The 19546-nt window shown below is 42.7% G+C and overlaps 1 protein-coding gene and 1 long non-coding RNA gene across 2 annotated transcripts; one reads left to right on the top strand and one right to left on the bottom strand.

Moving 5' to 3' along the window:
- The first annotated feature begins 1758 nt into the window (after nt 1-1758).
- Nucleotides 1759-3591, top strand: LOC148870944 (zinc finger protein ZAT5-like). The gene has a single exon (XM_088973500.1). The coding sequence runs from the start codon at nt 2435-2437 to the stop codon at nt 3329-3331; it is 897 nt and encodes a 298-aa protein (XP_088829626.1). The 5' UTR covers nt 1759-2434; the 3' UTR covers nt 3332-3591.
- Nucleotides 3592-10919: 7328 nt separating this feature from the next.
- On the bottom strand, nt 10920-12051 carry LOC148870945 (uncharacterized). The gene is made up of 2 exons (XR_016107617.1): nt 11772-12051; nt 10920-11493 (listed from the first exon to the last, which is right to left on the bottom strand). It is a non-coding gene; the product is annotated as an uncharacterized LOC148870945 (long non-coding RNA).
- Nucleotides 12052-19546: the final 7495 nt, after the last annotated feature.

Here is a 19546-nt window from a genome sequence, read left to right on the forward strand (position 1 = left end):
GGAGGGGGGGGGTCTGTTCTGGATGGGGTTGTCTGAGTCTGAGATATTCTGCTTTAAGGTGGAATGGTTTTGTTTATTAATGGGAGGTGCTTAGTTGCAACAAACATGTTGTCATGAGTGGTCCAGAAGCTACTGAATCTCTATGCCAGAATATTTTATTAAGTGTGAGTGGAGCGGGTTTTGAGGTAAGTTGGGAGTGTTTCTCAACGAGAACAAACTTGCTCTCAAATCTCAATCTCTCCTTGTTAGTGACCTCTCCACACTTGCAAGGTTTAATATATAATAATATATAGTTGGAAAGGTTTTAGTAATAAAGAAATGAGAGTTTGGAATAGATAAAGAGAAGTGGGATAGAAGAAGAAGCATAGTAAGGAGAGAGTAGGAGGCTATCTGTGTATGTTTCCGTCCACCAACCAACCAATTTAGGGATGCTTTACTTCCCCTCACTACCTACTTCTAATCTTCTATTGCTGAAGTTGCTCATTACGTGCTCCACACAACCAACCAAAACAATTCGTTACTCCAAGAATCTGCCCTCCTTAACCCACTCATTCATGCATTGACATTGACTTACTACCCTAAATAATCTCTCTCTCTCTCCATAAATGGATGATGGGTTGTCAACCCATCAATTTTGGTAACCGTCCAGTGGGATGTAGGATGCTATCAAAAGGGTCGGACCATAAGCAGAACTTGACATTTAGTGGTAATTAATGATACTAATGACCGGTCTTGCATCAGTAGATGCTTCAGCCAGTTGGGTGTGTCTAAAGGATGAAGAAGGCCCATCAATTCTGATGGGTTCCCGGCCCATTGTAAAATTCTACCACAGCCACATCCCTTTCCCTTAGTCCATTAATTCCAATTTCTCGGGGGAGATATTGTGTTACACCTCAACACTGCAATCCATCACGATATATTAGACAAAAGAAGACAAAACATGAGGGACCATACTAGCTAAACTGTAGTCCAGCCACTACTTGCTACCTTTTTTGTTTGCATTTTCCATCCTCTCACTGTAACCAATAATATATAAAAAATGGGGTTTTTCCTTTTTTCTGATCCACAACTCCAATTTGCCACAATTTCACAAGAAACTTTATAATAAATGTATTCTAAAAGTGAATTTCCTCATTTTTTGGTATCGATAATATTCTCTCTCTTTTTCTCTCTCTCCTTAGTTCTTACATCTTCTCTGAAAACCCAAATGTAAAGAGTGTTAGAAATTAGGCCATCCGAAGAACCATGGACCCTCTAATGATTGTCCACAGATTAAGATATTAAGCCCATGATGATGATCTGTTAATCAGTGAGTTTTATGAGATATAGAGTAAGAAGAAGGGAGGTAGGTGGGTCTGGGTCATCAAGCAGCACATGATGAACTGATTGATTGGATTCTCAGTCATACAAACACAAAGTATTGTTTTATGGGTAATTAACTGTTAATTAAATTAGTTTAGTCTCAATGTTGTGAGAAGCAAAGACAGGCTACTTGGGTAGTTATTAAAAACTCAACAGAATTATACGAGCAAGAAAAGCATATACAATATAAAAGTGTTAGAAATGGGCCAAAAAAAAACTAAAAGAAAGGGAGCACCGCAAATGCCGTGGTTTCCAGGCTTGCAATCCAATCCTCTAGAGAGAATCGTTGAAAAAACATAAAGGAATGGGTTTGCTTGAAAGCCAACCGAATCTCACTCGGTTCCTCTCACACTCTCTCTTCTCTCTCACTTTCTCTATATAAATTTCTCTTTTTTTTTTTTTTTATGGTGTGTGGTATGTAGGAGAAGATGAGTGAAGGAGGGAGCATGCTTTTATCGTGCAATCCCTTTGGTGGTGGTTGTTAATTTTACGTGACAAAGTGTGAGAAAGGGAGTGTGAAACGGACTTACGGACGTTAATAAACCTCTGAAGAAACTGTTTTTTCTAGTCTCTAATTTTGCCCATTTTCAGTTACATTGTTTGTGTCTCTTATCTCTTGTGTTAATGTTAATCTTCTCTCTTTGCTTTAGTTACTCCTCACCTCTCTAATTTCCACCTATTTCTCTCTCTCTCTCTCTCTCTCTCTCTCTCTCTCTCATAAAAAAAAAATTGAACACACACCCACATACACTCTCTGGCTCTCTGGTCTATATATGTATAACTTCCAAGGATAGAAACGCAAGGAAGGAACAAGATTGGAGGACTAATTCGCGGTTACTGTTCACGGAGGCGGCTTTGAGGCTTTGACTACTAAAACTCTTATATTCAGTTATTCACTATAAATAAGATTGCCTACTCTTCCACCTTGCTTCCTCCATTACCCTTCTTCCATTCTCTCTTTCTTTTTCTCTCTCTGTCTCTCTGTATAGCTCTTGTATTTGTAGTCGTTTCTGGTTTCTCAGCTTCCTCTTCGTTGTTTTAAGCTTTTTTGTGTTGGGTAGTTGTGAGGGAAATGGAAGTTGCAGAGGAAGTCATGGGGTCTAATGAGCACACCCATATTGTCAAGGGCAAGCGAACCAAGCGCCAGCGGCCTCCGTCCCCGTTTGCAGCCGTTGCCATGACTACTAGCTCTTCGAGCGGAGGAGGAGGAGAAGAAGAAGAAGAAAGTGGGGGTAGTGGTGGAGATGAGGGTGGCTTCCCGTCACCGACTACCTCGGTGGAATTCGCAGCTGAGAGCACCGAGGAAGAAGAGGACATGGCCAATTGTCTGATTCTCCTAGCCCAGGGACATGGCCGGGACAGTCCTAGGCGAATTGAGGAAGGTGGGGCGATGGAGAGGGCCAGCAGCCGAAGATTTGCCGAGGCGGCCACGACCACCACCGCCAAGGCAGGATTCTACATCTACGAGTGCAAGACATGTAACCGCTGTTTCCCATCGTTCCAGGCGCTAGGTGGGCACAGGGCAAGCCACAAGAAGCCTAAGGCCATGGCGGAAGACAAGAAATCCTTGATGGCCTTATCCCCAGAAGAAGACGAACCTCAACTCACCCATAACAGCATCCCATCGTCCCTTCTTCCTCTCCAAATAGGCAACAGAGCTGTATATAATAGCACCACCACCACCACCAAGTCCAGGGTCCACGAGTGCTCCATATGTGGCTCAGAATTCTCGTCCGGCCAGGCCTTAGGAGGCCACATGAGGCGACACAGAAGCGCTCTCACAACCACAATCAGCCCAACTCCGGACTCCCCAGATGCCGCCAAGAAGCCAAGAACCGTTTTGTCATTGGATCTCAACCTCCCGGCGCCAACAGAAGATGACCACCGGGAACCCAAATTTCCCTTCGCCTCCAAGCAACAACCTTCACTCATCTTCTCCGCCTCGGCCTTAGTGGATTGTCATTATTAGCAAGGAAGAAAGCAATTAAGGTCGGCCCAAACACGTACAAGCACGCACGGCCTCTCCCTTGTTCTTCCATCAATAGATCGATTCCAACGCGAACTATTTGATCATGACGACATGATTCTGATTCTTGTCGCTCTTATTACTATTCATAATTATTCAAAATTCATATTACCGATTCTTTGGATTCTTTTAATCTGTAATTTTGATCGTCCAGTTTGAATTCTTTGGGTAAACAAGCAATTCAAGCAAGTGGTTCGTGCCCAGTTCATGGTGGCCTTTCATTCATTCACGAAAAGCGAGTGAGTGATCCGAGCATCTTTTCTTTTAATTTGTTTTGGTTCTTTTCAAGTGCGAAGGCGATGTGTAACACTCAAGAGAGAGTGATGATAAACAACAAATGAAAGCAAGCAAGCAAGCAAGAAAGAAAGAAATTAAAGGCAAAGGGTTGGCTTGGGTTTTCCACCACCAAAAAAAAGTCGTGGATTAGGTTCCCTTGTTTCGTTTACAAGAAAACTAAAGCACTCTCTTCGTTTGTTTCATTAAATGAGGAGAATAAATGGATAGGAAGCCAGTCAGTAACTGCACTCAAAAAATGAGTATTTTAGTCAAATAAAATTTTACAATCTTATTTATACTTTTTAATAGTAGTGTAAATATAGAATTATAAATGTCTTTAATTTTTTTCTATTATTTTTTTTATATTTTTGTTTGTAAAAATAATTCTAATATGTTGCACTTACTTTTTGTTTAATATGATAAATATATGATATTACACATTGCCTAGATGTTTTTTTTGCAAATTTTATGTATTTTTGTATTTTTACATTTTATTAACTTTTATTATTTATTTATTATATTAAAGGTTAATGAGCTATTGATATTTAATAAATAGTAAAATAATTTCATTTTTGGTTAGTTCTAAATCATGTATTCCATTTTCATTACCAATAAAATAATTCTTGTTTATTGCATTTTTTTAATTTGATTAATAAAAATATAAAAAATGTGTCTATTTTTCTACATTTTTGTAAGTTTTTATATTTATTTTTATTTTAAAAATTTTATTAATTAACTATGACTTCATAGGTTGATCAATTTGATTCAGATGGTTGAATTGCTTAACCACCACTTGAATTAAAAATGGTTTTGTTTTTGAGTTAGTTTTAAAATATATGGCTTTATATTGTTAAAAATATTGATACAGATCTAATTTAATAAGAGAAAATGAGAATTAATAATCTAAGTATAAAATTTAATGAGAGGGGATTAAATGAGGTGGAAAGTAATAATTGAATTCGCATTTTCAATCCTTACCATTAGAGATGGACTAAATGTACAATTATGTGCATTTTAGTAGCCATTAAAGCTGTAATAAAATGGCTTTTATACCATTTTCTCAAACAAAAAAGTAAAGGTTAATTTTAGTACAAAAAAAAGTTTTACAATGCATTCTCACTTTTATATAGAGTATATCATCTCATCCACCTCTACTCATTTCTATTTACACACTTGCAAAAAATTTCTAATTTTTAGCTATCTCTATATATGACTCCATCAATAGCCCCACCCCATCTCACCTGTGATTTGTCTCAACTCTTTACCCATCAACCCAATTCATGAGAGAGAGAAGTGTATGTTCATGTATGTGTGCAAGCTAGTGAAAGAAGTGAGTGAGACTTCGTGAGAAAGTCACAATAAAGAGGGTTGTCTAATGCTTTTGGTCTTCGTTATGTGCACGTTTTGATGGTGGTATTAAGCCACGCATGTGCCCGCTTTGCGTGAGATAGCTAAATACATGAAATTAAGAAGGAGAGGGCCATTGACATTGGCACATGTCGGGCGGTTACTTAGTCTTAATTCTTAAATAACCTCCCAATAGTTCCTCTCTCTCTCTCTATATATATATATCATTTATATGTTATTAGAATATATTAATTATTTACTGTTCAAGCTTCAACTATGGCCCAGCTTTGCTGGACAAACAGCCATGGATAAGAGTTGGCTCTCTATGATTATTTGCTGTGATGGACAGAAGTTTGTCTATGGTTGCTTGCTTGGGCAAGGCTCTCAGTCTTCATGGGTTGATACTCAAACTTATCAAATTAAGCTAATTAAGTAGCTTGTACCAGTAAGAGAAGAAACTCAACAGTCTTTATCTTGAATACCCACGTAATTAACCATTTATCTCTCTAGGCTGTACTGTGTTTCAATATAGATGGGATTCCTATTTGGGAGATAAAAGACGAGAGAATATATGGCTTTATATATGTAATGTTGAAAACATGCATATGGAAATTAAGGAAACCATTTGAATTTGCTGTTAATTCAATTACACGTTTCAAACAAGTCCTTCATGGATCAAGACACAAAGATGCATTGTTGATTATTCTACGTACTGTAATACCCAAAACACAAGATGACTTTTAGATCATTCTTGAAAATTCTCCATTTTCATTTAGTAAGCTGTAATTTGTGTCCTTGTGGTTCTCAACTTCATCGTGGTCAATGGCTGGCCAGCCAGTACTCAACCAATATCCTGATCGTCGGTTGGCATAATTAGAAGGGGTTTTTATTGTTCAGTCCACCCCAACAAATTTTAGCTCTATTGTACAGTTGGGGTAGGTGTAAGTTCGGAATTGATGTTAATACACGGGTGGATATTAGTGTTATAGGTGGGTATTTGAAATTTTGAATTGTTATAGGTCTGAAGTGTAATTTAGAATTCTGAGGTGGAGTGCAGTATAATTTTTACTAATTACTTAATTAGAAAGGTGAAAGTCAAATCTTACTTGTCAAAGTGAGCTTACTCCATCTAGGGATGCTCACAGTTTGGTAACCTTGGCCTTATTTTGAAACCGAATCCCTACTATTGGTTTCCGAAAAACTGGTAACTGAAGTCAAACCTAAGCCGATTGGTTAATTGGTTGACCAATTTGGTTAACCGTTGATTAGATTCATCGGTTTTTTGGTTTTTTTTATATTTATAATATATATTATAAAAAATATAAATATATAATAAAAAACTAGAAATACAAAATATTTTATTTTAAAAAATAAATAATATATTATATATTATAAATATATATTTATATATAATGCATATTTATTAATCTATAATATATGGATAATATACAATACATATATATATAGAAATATACCTATACCGATCAGTTCGATTAACTGAAACTTTTGGTTTGCTCTTGTTGGTTTGGTTTGGTTTTTTTTATTTTTCTTACTTTTCCCTATCCATCTGTGATTCATAGGTTTTTGCAGTACACACTATCTTGCTATTGGAAAATTGATTAGTACCATTACTTGGTGCAATGGTAAAGTCTTGGGCTGGTAAGCATGAGAAGCAGGTTTGAATATGTGATCTTCCACTTTGTGCTAAAATTAATGCAAAAGGTTAGGACCACATCTTGTCTCTCCCTTCCAAGACTCTAGATAGCTGGGATCAATATTGGGTCATGGTCATCATTTCATATTTGCCGTTTTAAAAAGTTATTCTAAAAATTCAGACATAGAAGGTGTTTGGTACTGGAATTGTTTCTGTAAGGCTGTGTTTGTTTTCGGTGTAAACCGGCATTGATGTAAAAATATATTGATGGAGTTCAACGCCAATAATTTTAAAATGAGTGAACTGTTGGACTTTTTAATCAATATAAAAGTACATCAAAAAATAAATGTAATATTTACATCATTATTGATGTAAAACTCAACTATGTGTGAGGCTTACATCGATTTTTGATATAAAATTTACACCTCTACCAAACACATGAAAATACGGATTGGGAGTGGAATTCTACACCGGTCTGTATTTACCCCGAAAACAAGCACAGCCTTTTCTTGTTTGGTTGAGTGTTTCCATCACCTTTCAAACAACAATTAATGACTTGAATTCTGTGAGAACAATTTTTTTGAGAAAATACGATCTTAACATTTCTTGCAATGGAAACAACATTTTCACCCTTTTGCCTATGTGGTGCCTAATGGCACTTAATTAGCACCAAATAGCATTATAAACTTGATCAAATTCCCAGACATACTTGGTCATTATTTAGAAAACAATAATGATACCAAACATCCCCTTAATAAGCCAATTTCTCAAAATTTGTAGAGGAATCGGTTTTTTTTCTTTGAATTTTCATGTATCAAGGTGATTGTTGAAGTTAAGGGAGATAGCTTTTACGAGCTCGTAATTTTAGCATTATTCTTACCAAATACATTTATTTTAAGAAACCCCATGATTTCCCAAATGCTTCACAATTGATGATCCCTGATCAGAAATTATAAAGGGTTTGGATGAATCAATTTCTATTTCCATGCAAACACCATCCTTAATTAGTCACCATCCACCCATTCCATATAGTGGTCTGATTTGACAATGCCACTGTGAGCTACGTTACACCATTAACCCTTCAAAACCCAAACACTTTGTATTCAAGAAGATTGAATTGTTAGGCTGGAGAAGAGGACATGAAAGTGTGAACTGGTGGACTTTGTCCTTAAGCTTTAGGGTTTGCACTAGAAAACACAGCTGGTTGTTGGTATGGCAATAGACAATATTAGTCATGGGCTAAAACTGATGTAACATCTGATCTGTACTCCCTAAAGATCAGATCAAAGAAACAAAATTAGGTAGGTCTGCAAATTAAGCCTCACAATTAACAAATTATAGCCCGTTTGAATGCCATTTGACAAAAATCCAGCAGAATGACAAACTCATTCTAATAGCTAGTAAGCAGCAAGTAAGTAGCAGATTCATTTTTAAAACGTTGAACTTGCTTTCATAAATCTACAGGAAAACCCACCATGAATTGACAACAGCATTATGTAGGTGTAGGGGGGTGTTCAGTACTATGAATTAACCATAATTGCAGTAAAATATTTCATTCATTTATTGCAATATATATAGAAATTAATTAACCAATTTAACATAATGTAGACCAATCCATGAGTTTCTGGTGTAGAAAAGAAATTACGATATTTCGCATTTAAAAATTTTTGAAAACGTACCACACCCTTAAAAGAATCTAACGCCCAATAGGCATGACGCGTTTTAAAATCAAATAATCCATAGAATATCTATGCTAAAGAACACCCTCTTAATTTAATTAAATCATCTATTCATTCTATATATAAACTTATTTATTAGTTATTATTCACGAGAGGTTCCAAATGCATAGAGGATGTGCCCATGTAGCGCCCATTTGTGAGGAGCAGATCCCAATTCCAGGCCCCAACTAGGCAGACCTAAAATCTGATAAATTTAAAATAAATTCAGGATTGAAAAGAAATACCCTGTCATCAGATAAGTTGTCGGCCAATCATACTGGCCGGTGGCAGTGGCCAATGGGTGGCCAGCCTGGGCCCACCACACATTTGACCCGATCATAAACGGTTCCACATTGGATCCACGTATGTAAGACCCGATAAGAATTGAATCAAACTCCACACACAATCAAGAATACTAGATTACCATTTAAAAAAGCAAAGTTATGTATAGGAGGGAGTAGCCGACTAGGCAGAGTTTAGCTAATTTCCACATATCCATGATTAATTTGGTGGGTCCGGGTCAGGAGCCACAAGCACGGAGCACTACGAAAAGACCCAAAAAAAATCCATTTTTTCTTCTGAATGGAGCTCGGTCCCATGCGTATGTATTGACTATTGAGTATTGACCCCCTCAGCCTCTCCTTTTCTCTGTTTGGCTGTTGTTTCCGTGTCGACAATGTAGCTTGCTTTTCTTGTGTATCGACCGCGGAAGAAGTGATTTGATCCTGAATTTGGAAGTGTAAGCGGAATTGAGGGGGCCGGCCAATTCCGTAAGTTTCGGTAATTCCTTTTCTGTTAAGCTTGTGGAAATTGGGAAGGTATTTGTGCAGTGCAGAGGAATCGGGGATTTGCAATTCAACGCAAAGTTTGGGTTCGTTTTCTTAGGGGATTTGATCCGCATGGGACGCTTTGAGGATACTAAAACGTAATTACCCTGTTTAGAATTAGAACTTTCATTGATAAAACTTAACAGGAATAACAGGTGCCCGAAAAATGGAAATGACTTTGTTACTTTGGGAGACCCCGGAATTTGATTTATAGGAAGACCGTCCGACGATTGATTAAGCATGAAACTAGGAGCAAGTACGAGCTAATTAAAGAGCTCACTATGTAGATGTAAGGGTATCATTTGGGCCGGATTTGATCCAATCCGATATGAATTCATTACAGATGGACCAGGTCCAATTTGATGAATACTTTAGATTATTTTTTATCAGTTTAATTTAATGTTTAGACCGTCTAATTGTTCAATTTGTTTTTAATTTAGATTGATTTCAATCAAACCTAGTCAATTGACACCTGTATTCTTATATTTTATCATCAGATTGGATATTGGTTTAGTCCGATCCAATTCAATATGAATCCATTATGGATGAATCAAGTCCAATCCAATCTAATACTTTGGACCATTAAGTCAGAAATGGTCCTATTCAATATGTCTTATTGAGTCTGTCCAATATGTCTAAATTGATTTTGATTTGAATGGTGTCCAATCCAAAATCGATCCATTGACACCCTTAGCTAGGTAGATGAAATGTGTAAAAAGTAACGAGTAGAGAATGAGAGGGCAGAGAGCCCCGAACCTTAGGAAGAGTATGCTATTTATAGAAGACGGGTTACAATCGTTGGAGTAATGGCCATTCTAGTCGGTTCAAGATTCTTGTTAGTTGTTGCATAGTCATTGGCCTGCTGTTGATGTGTAGTGGTTATGGATGCAACTTGGATTGGCCCGAGTTAACATTTTACATTGTCTTCGATTTGGATTTTCAATTGGGCCCATTGAAAATTTGACAAAATTTTAACCCTAATCGTGATCGGATCGACTGCCCACAGAGTATTCTCTCACAAGCGCCCCACAGCCCATCCCCTCCCGTGCACAACATCTCCCATGCTTGTGATGGGGTGATATTCCCATTCCACGGAGAGGATGGGCGATTGGCTGCTTGTGGGCAGCCGATCTCGTCCCACCCTAATCTACTCAAATTGCACCTATAGTAGGGGTTACTGGTGGTTCCTCATGATAGACAGCTTGGTGAAATTCTCGTTTCGCCTCCGGTGGGTCTTTAGGTTTTGGGTTGTTTACTATGAATAGACACAAATTTTGCATCATGTTTATAATTATTATTTGCATTTTTACCCAATGTTTTAAAAAAAAGACCTGAAACCAGTTTTCGGGTTGATGGTTTGAACGGATGGCCTGTTCTAACAAAAAATAAATAAATAAATAAATAACAGTAAAAAAACTGTTGAATGAGTCGAATGGGTTGATAGTTTGACCGTCGAAGTTAATAGATCGTTGACTAGTTCAACAGTTTTTTATCAGAGACCGGATTTGTGGTAAAATGCAACTAGTTGCTTGTATGGTTCCTGGGCCAAATGGTCCAACCATTCGGGTCAACAACGGTTCAAAAGCCTTACTTCTACCTGATATAAAATTTGTACTTTTTATCTTATTAAATTTAGGAAAAATTCCTGACCATTACCTTAAACAATGGGGGTTGTGTCTAGTTAATCCCTAAACTTTCAAACGTGTATATGCAGTACTCTGAACTTAGAATGTATCTAATATGTCCTTGCCATTAACAATCTGTATCACTTAAGGGCATGCGTCACTTAAAACTTTTAAAATGTCGAAACTACCATTATTTATTGTTTTCTACCTTAAAATAAAACACTGTTCACTGTCTTCTATCTTGAAACCGAACTGGTTGTTGCTTTGATGAGGGCGATGATACTCTCCCACTGCACAGTATGATGCATTCGCAATCACCATGAATCATCGAGTGTGCCAGCAGCATACAGTAAATTGTTTGTCGTGTTCGAGGGACTGCACGTATATATCATATATCAACTCCGATTTGAACTACCCCCAACATCCAAGAACACTGGGTTGCTAGATTCATCCTTCTCCTCTTTCTGTGTCGTCTCCTCTTTTTTCTTTTTCTTTTTTTTTTTTTTTCTTTCAATGTAAGAAACGATAATTTTAGACAGACCAGACCAGTCCCTCACTCACCTACCCACCACACTAAACAACCTACGTCCATCCAAACTTGGAGGTCTTAACCGCCACCAATTAGTCATCAGATAGTTGAAGTCACGTGCCTTATTGCCTGCGGAAACCAGACAATACTGGGCTGAATTAACCTAATCCCAATCTTAGGAGTAGAACTGGAGAGGATTGGAACTTTAATTGGAACTGCAGATAAGTCAATCTTACAATAAACTACTCTACTGGGAGTGGGAGTTGATCCCATCTGATCTGAAACAGGTGAATCAGCCCTCGTGGAATGATAGAATTAAGATACATTTTCACCAAATTGCATAGAGATGGTAGACATCAAATCAAGAAAATAGTGAGAAGAGAGAAAGAAGGAGAAGACCGACTGACCTTGTGACCGAGAGGAAATTCTCCCTGGACAGGCCAAAGCCCCCGACTTGCATAGCTATCGGCAGTCGAGATCCTTCTAAGGACATCGAGCAACAGCCCAACAGCATAATCGGCGACATCCACCGATAATGCACTCCCGGCATTGGCGACGGCCATACCCCTTCGATGGCAGATTGGCAGTCCCCCAAGCTTGAGAAGTTCAATCCTAGTCTCTTGGGAGTGCCTAATTGATTGACTGAATAGGGGATTGATTGCCTGGCATGCCTAATTGATATTGTTTAGACTTTTTTTATTTTTTTCAATTTTAAGATAGAAGACAATGAACAGTTTTTCCATAAAAGGGTAATTTTGACATTTTGTAAATTAATTGAGAGACAGTTAACGGTAGGAACTTATTAGACACATTCTAAAAGTTCAGGGTACTGTATAGACGCATTTGAAAGTTTGGAGACTAACATAACACAACCCCCAAAGTTCAGAGTACTAATCAGGAATTTTTCCTAAAATTTAATAGCAACGCAAATTTCTATTCTAAAAACTGAGGCAAAATTTCTACCGTCTTCCTCTTACATTCGTTCTTTCTCATAGGAGGACCACAACATCTTGCTAGGGATTACATCATTTTACTTCCCGTCTTACTTCTCAAAAATAAATAAAATAAAGTCAAATATGAAAAAAAAAAAAACTAGAATTCATACTAAACTATTTACAATCCCAACATTTACACTAATTCAAATAAAATTCACACTGCCAACCAAACTCATTCTTAAAAGAGGTCGGGACCTTGAAGGGAGAGCTTAGGTTCCTCCTTGGGGAGCTCGGGTTGGAGGTTCCCCTTTGGGGGAGCTGACTTTTTGCTCGAAGATCGGGTTGTGGGGCCCGTTGTCATGCCGAGCTAGCGTTTCTGCCAGGTCACTCTTGGTTGCTTCCATGTGTCGTATGGCCAAGGGGTCGGGTCAAATCTTCCTCCATCAATTGCCCCTGCTCCCTATGTTCGGGGACTTTGCCCGGCGTGGGGAGTTCACGGGATGATAGGTGGATTTTCCTCGGGACACTCTGGCCTCGGTCTGGGACTTCTCTGGTCTGACCCGCTTGTGTTCTTGGCCCAATCGGGGTAGGCTTGGTTTGACCATGGGTCAGTCCCGATTCACGTGAAGCTCGCCCGCGCAAATGATTTCAAAATTTCAAACCTTTGAATGTGCGCGCCAAACAATTTCAAATTTTCGAACATGCGCGCCAAAGTGCCTTTTCTTCGGGGAGTGCGTAGCTGACTTTGCGGGGAGCCATTGGATGGTTTCGATCTTGGCCGTTGATGCGCGGGTCCAGTGGCTTTAAATAGTGGGGGGGGGGACCCCAGTCACTTTCCCCTATTAGCCTTCAACGTTTGTTCCTTGAGCTCGCGTCCACGCCTGTCAGCTTGCGTCACTCGTTCGCAGTCCGGTAGCTTTTCTTGGTGAGTCCTCAGCCCTCTTTGTTTCGATGTCTAACTCAGGTAGTTTACGTAGTCTCCTAGGGGGTCCGATGCTAGTTCTATGAACCGAGCTGCTGTTCCCGACAACCTTAGTGAGTCTGAGGTGGGGCCCAAGGTAAAACTCGAGGAAGAGTTCGAGTTCGAGCCCGTATACCGAGTCACCTCGGGTAGTTTGGCATCCACCTCCCACTGAGGTCGGGTGCTAGATAAGTTCAGACCTTCCACTATGATGCCCGAAAGGATTTAGTCCCTTATTATCCAATACAACCTGCTTGGGGAGTATACTTACTTCGTACCTTCGGGCGACTTTCCTTGGGAGCACGGTCCGGATGAGATCGTGATATTCCGGGAGCAGCTTGTTGTCGGGCTGCGCCTTCCCTTTCATCCTCTTGTCGTCGAAGTCATGAACCACTTCGGCATTACTATAGGTCAGCTCCACCCAAACTCTGTTCGTAACCTTGTTGGGACTATCTCCCTGTGCTGCAAGCACTGCCTCCCTCTAGACCTGGAATTCTTTTCAGCTATCCTCATGCTCAAAAAATAGGCAGGTCCCCTGCCCGGGCGTAGGAGGGCGTACTACTTGTCACCTTGCCTGAACTTCAAGCTCTTACATGACCTTCCAAACAAGGTCCCGACATGGAAGCGGGACTACTTCGTGGTTCAAAATGCTACGGGGTAGTTGTTTCCTACTGAGTGGGGTTTGGCCGCTCCTGACCCCGGTGTCGTTTTAGACGAAGACACGGTGAAGGGCCTCCAGGACTAGGCCCGACAAGGGCTCAAATGCAAAGTTTACTTGATGGAGGACAAGCTTATCCAGGCCGGTCTGAGTTCGGGTAGATTTCTTGCTTAGACGAAGATACTTGCTTTTGCTTTTATTCCCATCTTCTGACACCGAGCTCCCTTTTGCAGGTGTTATGGAGGTAGAGAAGACCCGAGGTGCAAACTTGTTTGCTGGCATGAAGAGAAGGAAGCAAGCTGCTAAGCGGGTCCGTGCCGATACCTCCCGGGTTGCGGAGCCCGAGGCACCGAGAATGGAGCCTCCTAGGGAGCCCGATGTGCCCCCTTCAATTCAGGAAGCTGCCGGGGCTCCCTATGCCGACACTGCCTATACCCGGGCCATGCCTTCGGGCTCGGGAAGTCACGAGGAGGTTGGGAGCGTGCTGACGCCGAGCTACGCTCTTCGAAAAAGCAAGAAGGCCATTTGCCCTGAGGAGGTCGCGCAGTGGGTCGATCTTCCTACAAATCTCATAGGCGCTCGTGCTTCAACTCACGCCATGGTGGTAAGTCGGGGTAGTTTTTTTTTTTTTTTTACCGAGCTGATTTGTCCTCATTCTGGCATGTGAACTCCTCTATTCAGGTGGAGAGGGGCTTGAAGCGAGCAGAAGCTGCCGAAGCGGCTTCCCATACTGCGCAGGCCGAGCTATCGAGGTCTCAGAGGGACAAAGAGGCCTTAGGAATGGTGGTGAGACACATGGCCGACCTGAAGTTGGACCTAGAGCATCAGGTCGAGTACCTTCAGGAAGATATTAGGGAGAAGACTCAGATCTTTTCTCAGGCCGTCGAGGAGGCAAAGGTGAAAGCCGTCGCAGATTACATCACTTCGCCGAGCTTTGACGACATGATGGTGGGCTCATATAGAAGGGGTTTCAAGTTAAGCCGATGGAGGATAAGGAACACGTACCCCGAGCTCGATGTTAGTGCCATAACCACCTTGCGCATCACTCAGGAGATGGCTGCCGCAGCTGATGATGATGTGGATTCCGAAGACGAGGCGGGTCCTTCGGGTGTTGTTGAAGTCCCTTTTGAAGGCGAGGAAGATTGACCTCTGGGCTTGTGAGCTCTCTTGTTGTTTTTTGTTTGTCTTTGCTTTTTCTTTTTAAACACTATAAAGCAAACATTTAGTAATGAAGAACTTTTTCTGTTCAAAAGTGTTGTGCAAACATTCTTTTGTCGAAGTGACTATATACCCGAGCTACTAGACTTAGGCCTCGAGACAAGTTAACATAGTAAGGTTATGTGCCCGATCTGTTCTCTGCCCGGGTTAGCTAACAGGCAAGTTAACACAGTAAGGTTATGTGCCGAGGTCATCTTCAGCTCGGAATTCTGCCCCTTTCGGTGCCGAGGTCCTTAGCTCGGCATTTTGGGCCTTAGGGTGCTGAGGTCTTTGTTAGCTTGGCGTTCTGGGCGTTAGGGTGCCGAGGTCTTTGCCAGCTCGGCATTCTGGCCCTTAGGCTCTAGAAGTGGCTCATGGTCTGCTTAGTTTGATAATTTATAGGTAAAATTGTCTCAAGTTGACGATGTTCCATGCCCGAGGTATCTGCTTACCTTCCAGGGTCTCGAACTCGTATGCTCCCCCGAGTACTCTTTTCACTCGATAGAGTCCTTCCCAGTTCGGCCCGAGTTTGCCAACGCCGAGCTCAGGTACCATAATTTTGCGGAGGACCAGGTTGCCAATGCGAAAGTTTTGTTTCTTAACTCTGGCGTTGTAGTACCGAGCTACCATTTGCTGGTATGTTGCGGTTCTGATGTTTGCGAGGTCCCTCACCTCATCAAGTAGGTCGAGGTTGGTACATAGCTCGTTGTTATTAGCATTGTCGTTGTATGCTTCCAACCGAAATGAGGGGATTTCGACTTCGGCTAGGATGACTGCCTCCGTGCCATAGGTGAGGTTGAAGGGAGTTTCTCCAGTGGTGGTCTTCTCTGTAGTTCGGTATGCCCATAGGATGCTGGGCAGCTCGTCTGCCCATAACCCTTTAGCTCGGTCTAGCCTGGCCTTTAGTCCGCGGAGGATGGCTCTGTTCATGACTTTTGCCTGACCGTTTGCTTGTGGGTGCGCAACTGACGTGAAGTTTTGCCGGATCCCCATGCCCTCGCACCATTCTTGGAATTTGATGTCTTCGAACTGCTTGCTGTTATTGGAGATTAGAACCCGAGGTAGCCCGAAGCGGCACACTATGTTCTTCCAGAAGAAGTTCAGGACGTTTTGAGCTGTGATGGTTACGAGAGTTTTAGCTTCAACCCACTTGGTGAAGTTGTCTACTGCCACCACTAGGAACTTTCTTCCTCCTATTGCTGGCGGGAATGGCCCGAGTAGGTCGATACCCCATTGTGCAAAGGGCCATGGGCTGGTGGGGTACTTGAGGTCGGTGGCGAACTGATGGTGAATATTGGCGTGCTTTTGACACTTCTCGCACTTCCTGATTAGCCCGACGGCGTCTGCTTTCATTGTTGGCCAATAATACCCCTGTCGTAGTGCCTTATGAGCGACGGCCCTGCCCCCCAGGTGTCTACCACATAGGCCTTCATGAATGTCGCGGAGTACGAGCTCGGCTTCAGGAGGTTGCAAGTAGCGCAGGTAGGGGAGCGTGTAGGATCTTTGGTACAACCGTCCATCTATCATGACATTTTGGCTGCCCGACGCTCTACCCTCCTAGCGGCGTTGCATTCTGCGAGGAGGGTTCCATGTAGCCGGAAGCTCGCGAGTGGATCAATCCAGCCCGATTCTACTTGGGCGACAGGAGTGACCTCCTCTGCCCCCCGAAGAATGCTAGGCCGAGGTAACTCCTCTATGTACACAGTTCTCATGGTGTTGTCACTAGTGCTGGCTAGCCGGGAAAGGGCGTCGACCTCAGTGTTCTCTGACCTCAGGATTTGCTTGATGAAGTGTGACTGGAAGCTAAGCAGTACCTCTTTTACCTTTGCCAAGTAGGCGATCATAGCTGGCTCGTGGGCTTCATATTCCCCTGTAACTTGGTTGACCACAAGCTGGGAATCTCTACAGATAACTATGTGTTTTGTCTTTACCTCTTGCACCAGAGCTAGCCCAACTATCAATGCCTCATATTCTGCCTCATTGTTGGATATCGCGAACTCGAAGCATAGCGCGTACTCTAGTTTCGTGTCACTCGGTCCGCGAAGAACTACACCGGCTCCGCTGCCCTATTGATTTGAGGAGCCATCTACGTGAAGGATCCAGGGCTCTTCATCCCAGTTCGCGCTCGGCCTAACCAGGAGAGATGCCGAACTGGGTGCAATCTCACGGGGCTCGGACTCAATCGGCCCGGGAGCACCGAGCTCTCCCGAACTGGGAGCCTTGCGCTCAACCGGGCTGAGGACCTCAGAGCTAAACGTGCATTCTGCAACAAAATCCGCCAAGGCTTGAGCTTTGATGGCGGTTCGGGGCTTGTACTGGAGATCGTACTCACTGAGTTCAATGGCCCATTTCGTCAATCATCCAGAGACCTCGGGCCTAAGTAATACTTGCCTCAAGGGTTTGTCGGTGAGGACGATGATGGTATGAGCTTGGAAATACGGGCGGAGTTTGTAGGCCGCAATGACCAGCGCATAGGCTAGTTTTTCTCTCTGGATACCTTGTTTCTGCTCCTTGCAATATCTTACTAACATAGTAGATGGGTCGTTAGACCCGATCTGCTTCCTTTATCAATACTGAACTGACCACTTCGTCGCTTGCTGAGAGGTACAATTCTAAGACATCGCCCTCTTCGGGCCTGGCCAACACCGGGATGTTGGCGTTGTATTTCTTGAGCTCGTCAAATGCGAGCTGGCAGTTCAGGTTCCACTCGAACCCTTTGCCTTTTATTGCCTTGAAGAAGGGCAGACAATGGTCTGCTGATTTAGACATGAAACGACTCAGAGCGGCTATCCTATCGTTTAGCCTCTGAACCTCTTTTATTTTTCGGGGTGGTCTCATATCTAGGATAGCCTTTATTTTGTCCGGGTTGGCCTCAATACCGCGCCGGTTGACGATGTAACCTAGGAACTTGCCCGAGGTGGCACCGAAGACACTTGTTTGGGTTTAGTTTCATGATAAATTGACGTAGAATTTGAAAAACGGAATGCAAGTCTTGTATTAATTCATGCAAAAATTGTGTCTTGATGACCATGCCGTTTACACAACATTCTATCTTCGTGCCAATTAAGGGCTGAAACAGCTTATTTACAAGTCTTTGGAAGGTCGCCCCAACATTTTTCAGTCCGAAGGGCATAACCTTGTAGTTGTACAGGCCGAACTCGGTTATGAAGGTGGTTTTTTCCTCGTCGAACGGGTCCATCTTGATTTGGTTGTAGCCCGAGTAGGCATCCAGAAAGCATAGCAACTCGTGTCCCGAGGTTGCGTTCACTAGGCGGTCAATCCTGGGGAGGGGGAAGCAATCTTTCGGGCAAGCTCAATTCAGGTTGGTGTAGTCAACGCACATGCGTCACTTGCTGTTTGTCTTCTTTACCAGAATTGGGTTGGCTACCCAGCTTGGGTAATGAACTTCCCTTATGAAATCTGCTGCGAGGAGCTTCTCGACCTCCTCATTGACCGCCCTCCAGCGTTCTGGGGCTAAGTTGTGTTTCTTTTGTCTATGGGTCTGACTACAGGGTCAGTATTGAGCTCGTGAGTTATGAGCATCGGGTCTATGCCGGGCATTTTTGCCGCGGACCAAGCGAAAACATCTAAGTTACTGAGTAAGAAGCGTACCGGTTCGGATCGCGAAGGTTCTTCTAGGGATGCTCCGACCTGAAGTAATCTGGCGGGGTCTTCGGCTGAGGCAGAGATGGAAACAGTTTCCTCTATTGGTGCAGCTCACCCCTCGTTCTGTTCCGTTGGTCGCTCCAGTTCGAGGTCACTGGTTACTTTGGTCTTTCCTTTGAGGGCGGCAACGTAGCACTTGTAGGGCTCGAGCTGGTCGCCCCGCACTACCCCGATGCCGAAGTCCGTTGGGAAATTCATGGCTAAATAGTAAGTGGACACCACTGCTTTTAAGGCGTGGGTGATCGGCCGACCTACTATGGCATTGTAGGGGGAGGGGGTCGCGACCAACAAGAAGTCGTGACTGAGTCTTACCATGCTTGGCCACGTGCCGACTTCCACAGGTACTGTGACCTTTCCCAGGGGTTTGACCTCTTCTCCGCTGAAGCCGACCAGCGGGGTGTTCACGGGCTTCAAGTCACTCTCTCGAAACTGGAGTTTGTCGAAGGTCGCTTTAAAGAGGATGTCTTCCGAACTACCGGAGTCAACGAGTACCCGCCGGACTTCGAAGTCGTTGATCTTCATCTTTATGACAAGTGCGTCATCGTGGGGGTAGTGGACCCCGCGCGCATCGTCTTTGGTGAAGAATATGACGTCTTTCGTCCTAGACCCTTCGAGGGATTTTGCTCTTCTCTGGCGGCCTCCCGGGTTGATATGCGAGCTGCTGTCGAGGTGCAACCTGCCACGATTGATCCTCCAACGGTCACGTGAACTGTTCCCCGAACTGGTCTTTCCTCCGGGGGCTGCTTTCGTGGTTTTGCTGGCCGA

Source organism: Nelumbo lutea, chromosome 2 (assembly GCF_056320005.1).
Source record: "Nelumbo lutea isolate HS-2025 chromosome 2, American lotus-T2T, whole genome shotgun sequence".
NCBI lineage: Eukaryota > Viridiplantae > Streptophyta > Magnoliopsida > Proteales > Nelumbonaceae > Nelumbo > Nelumbo lutea.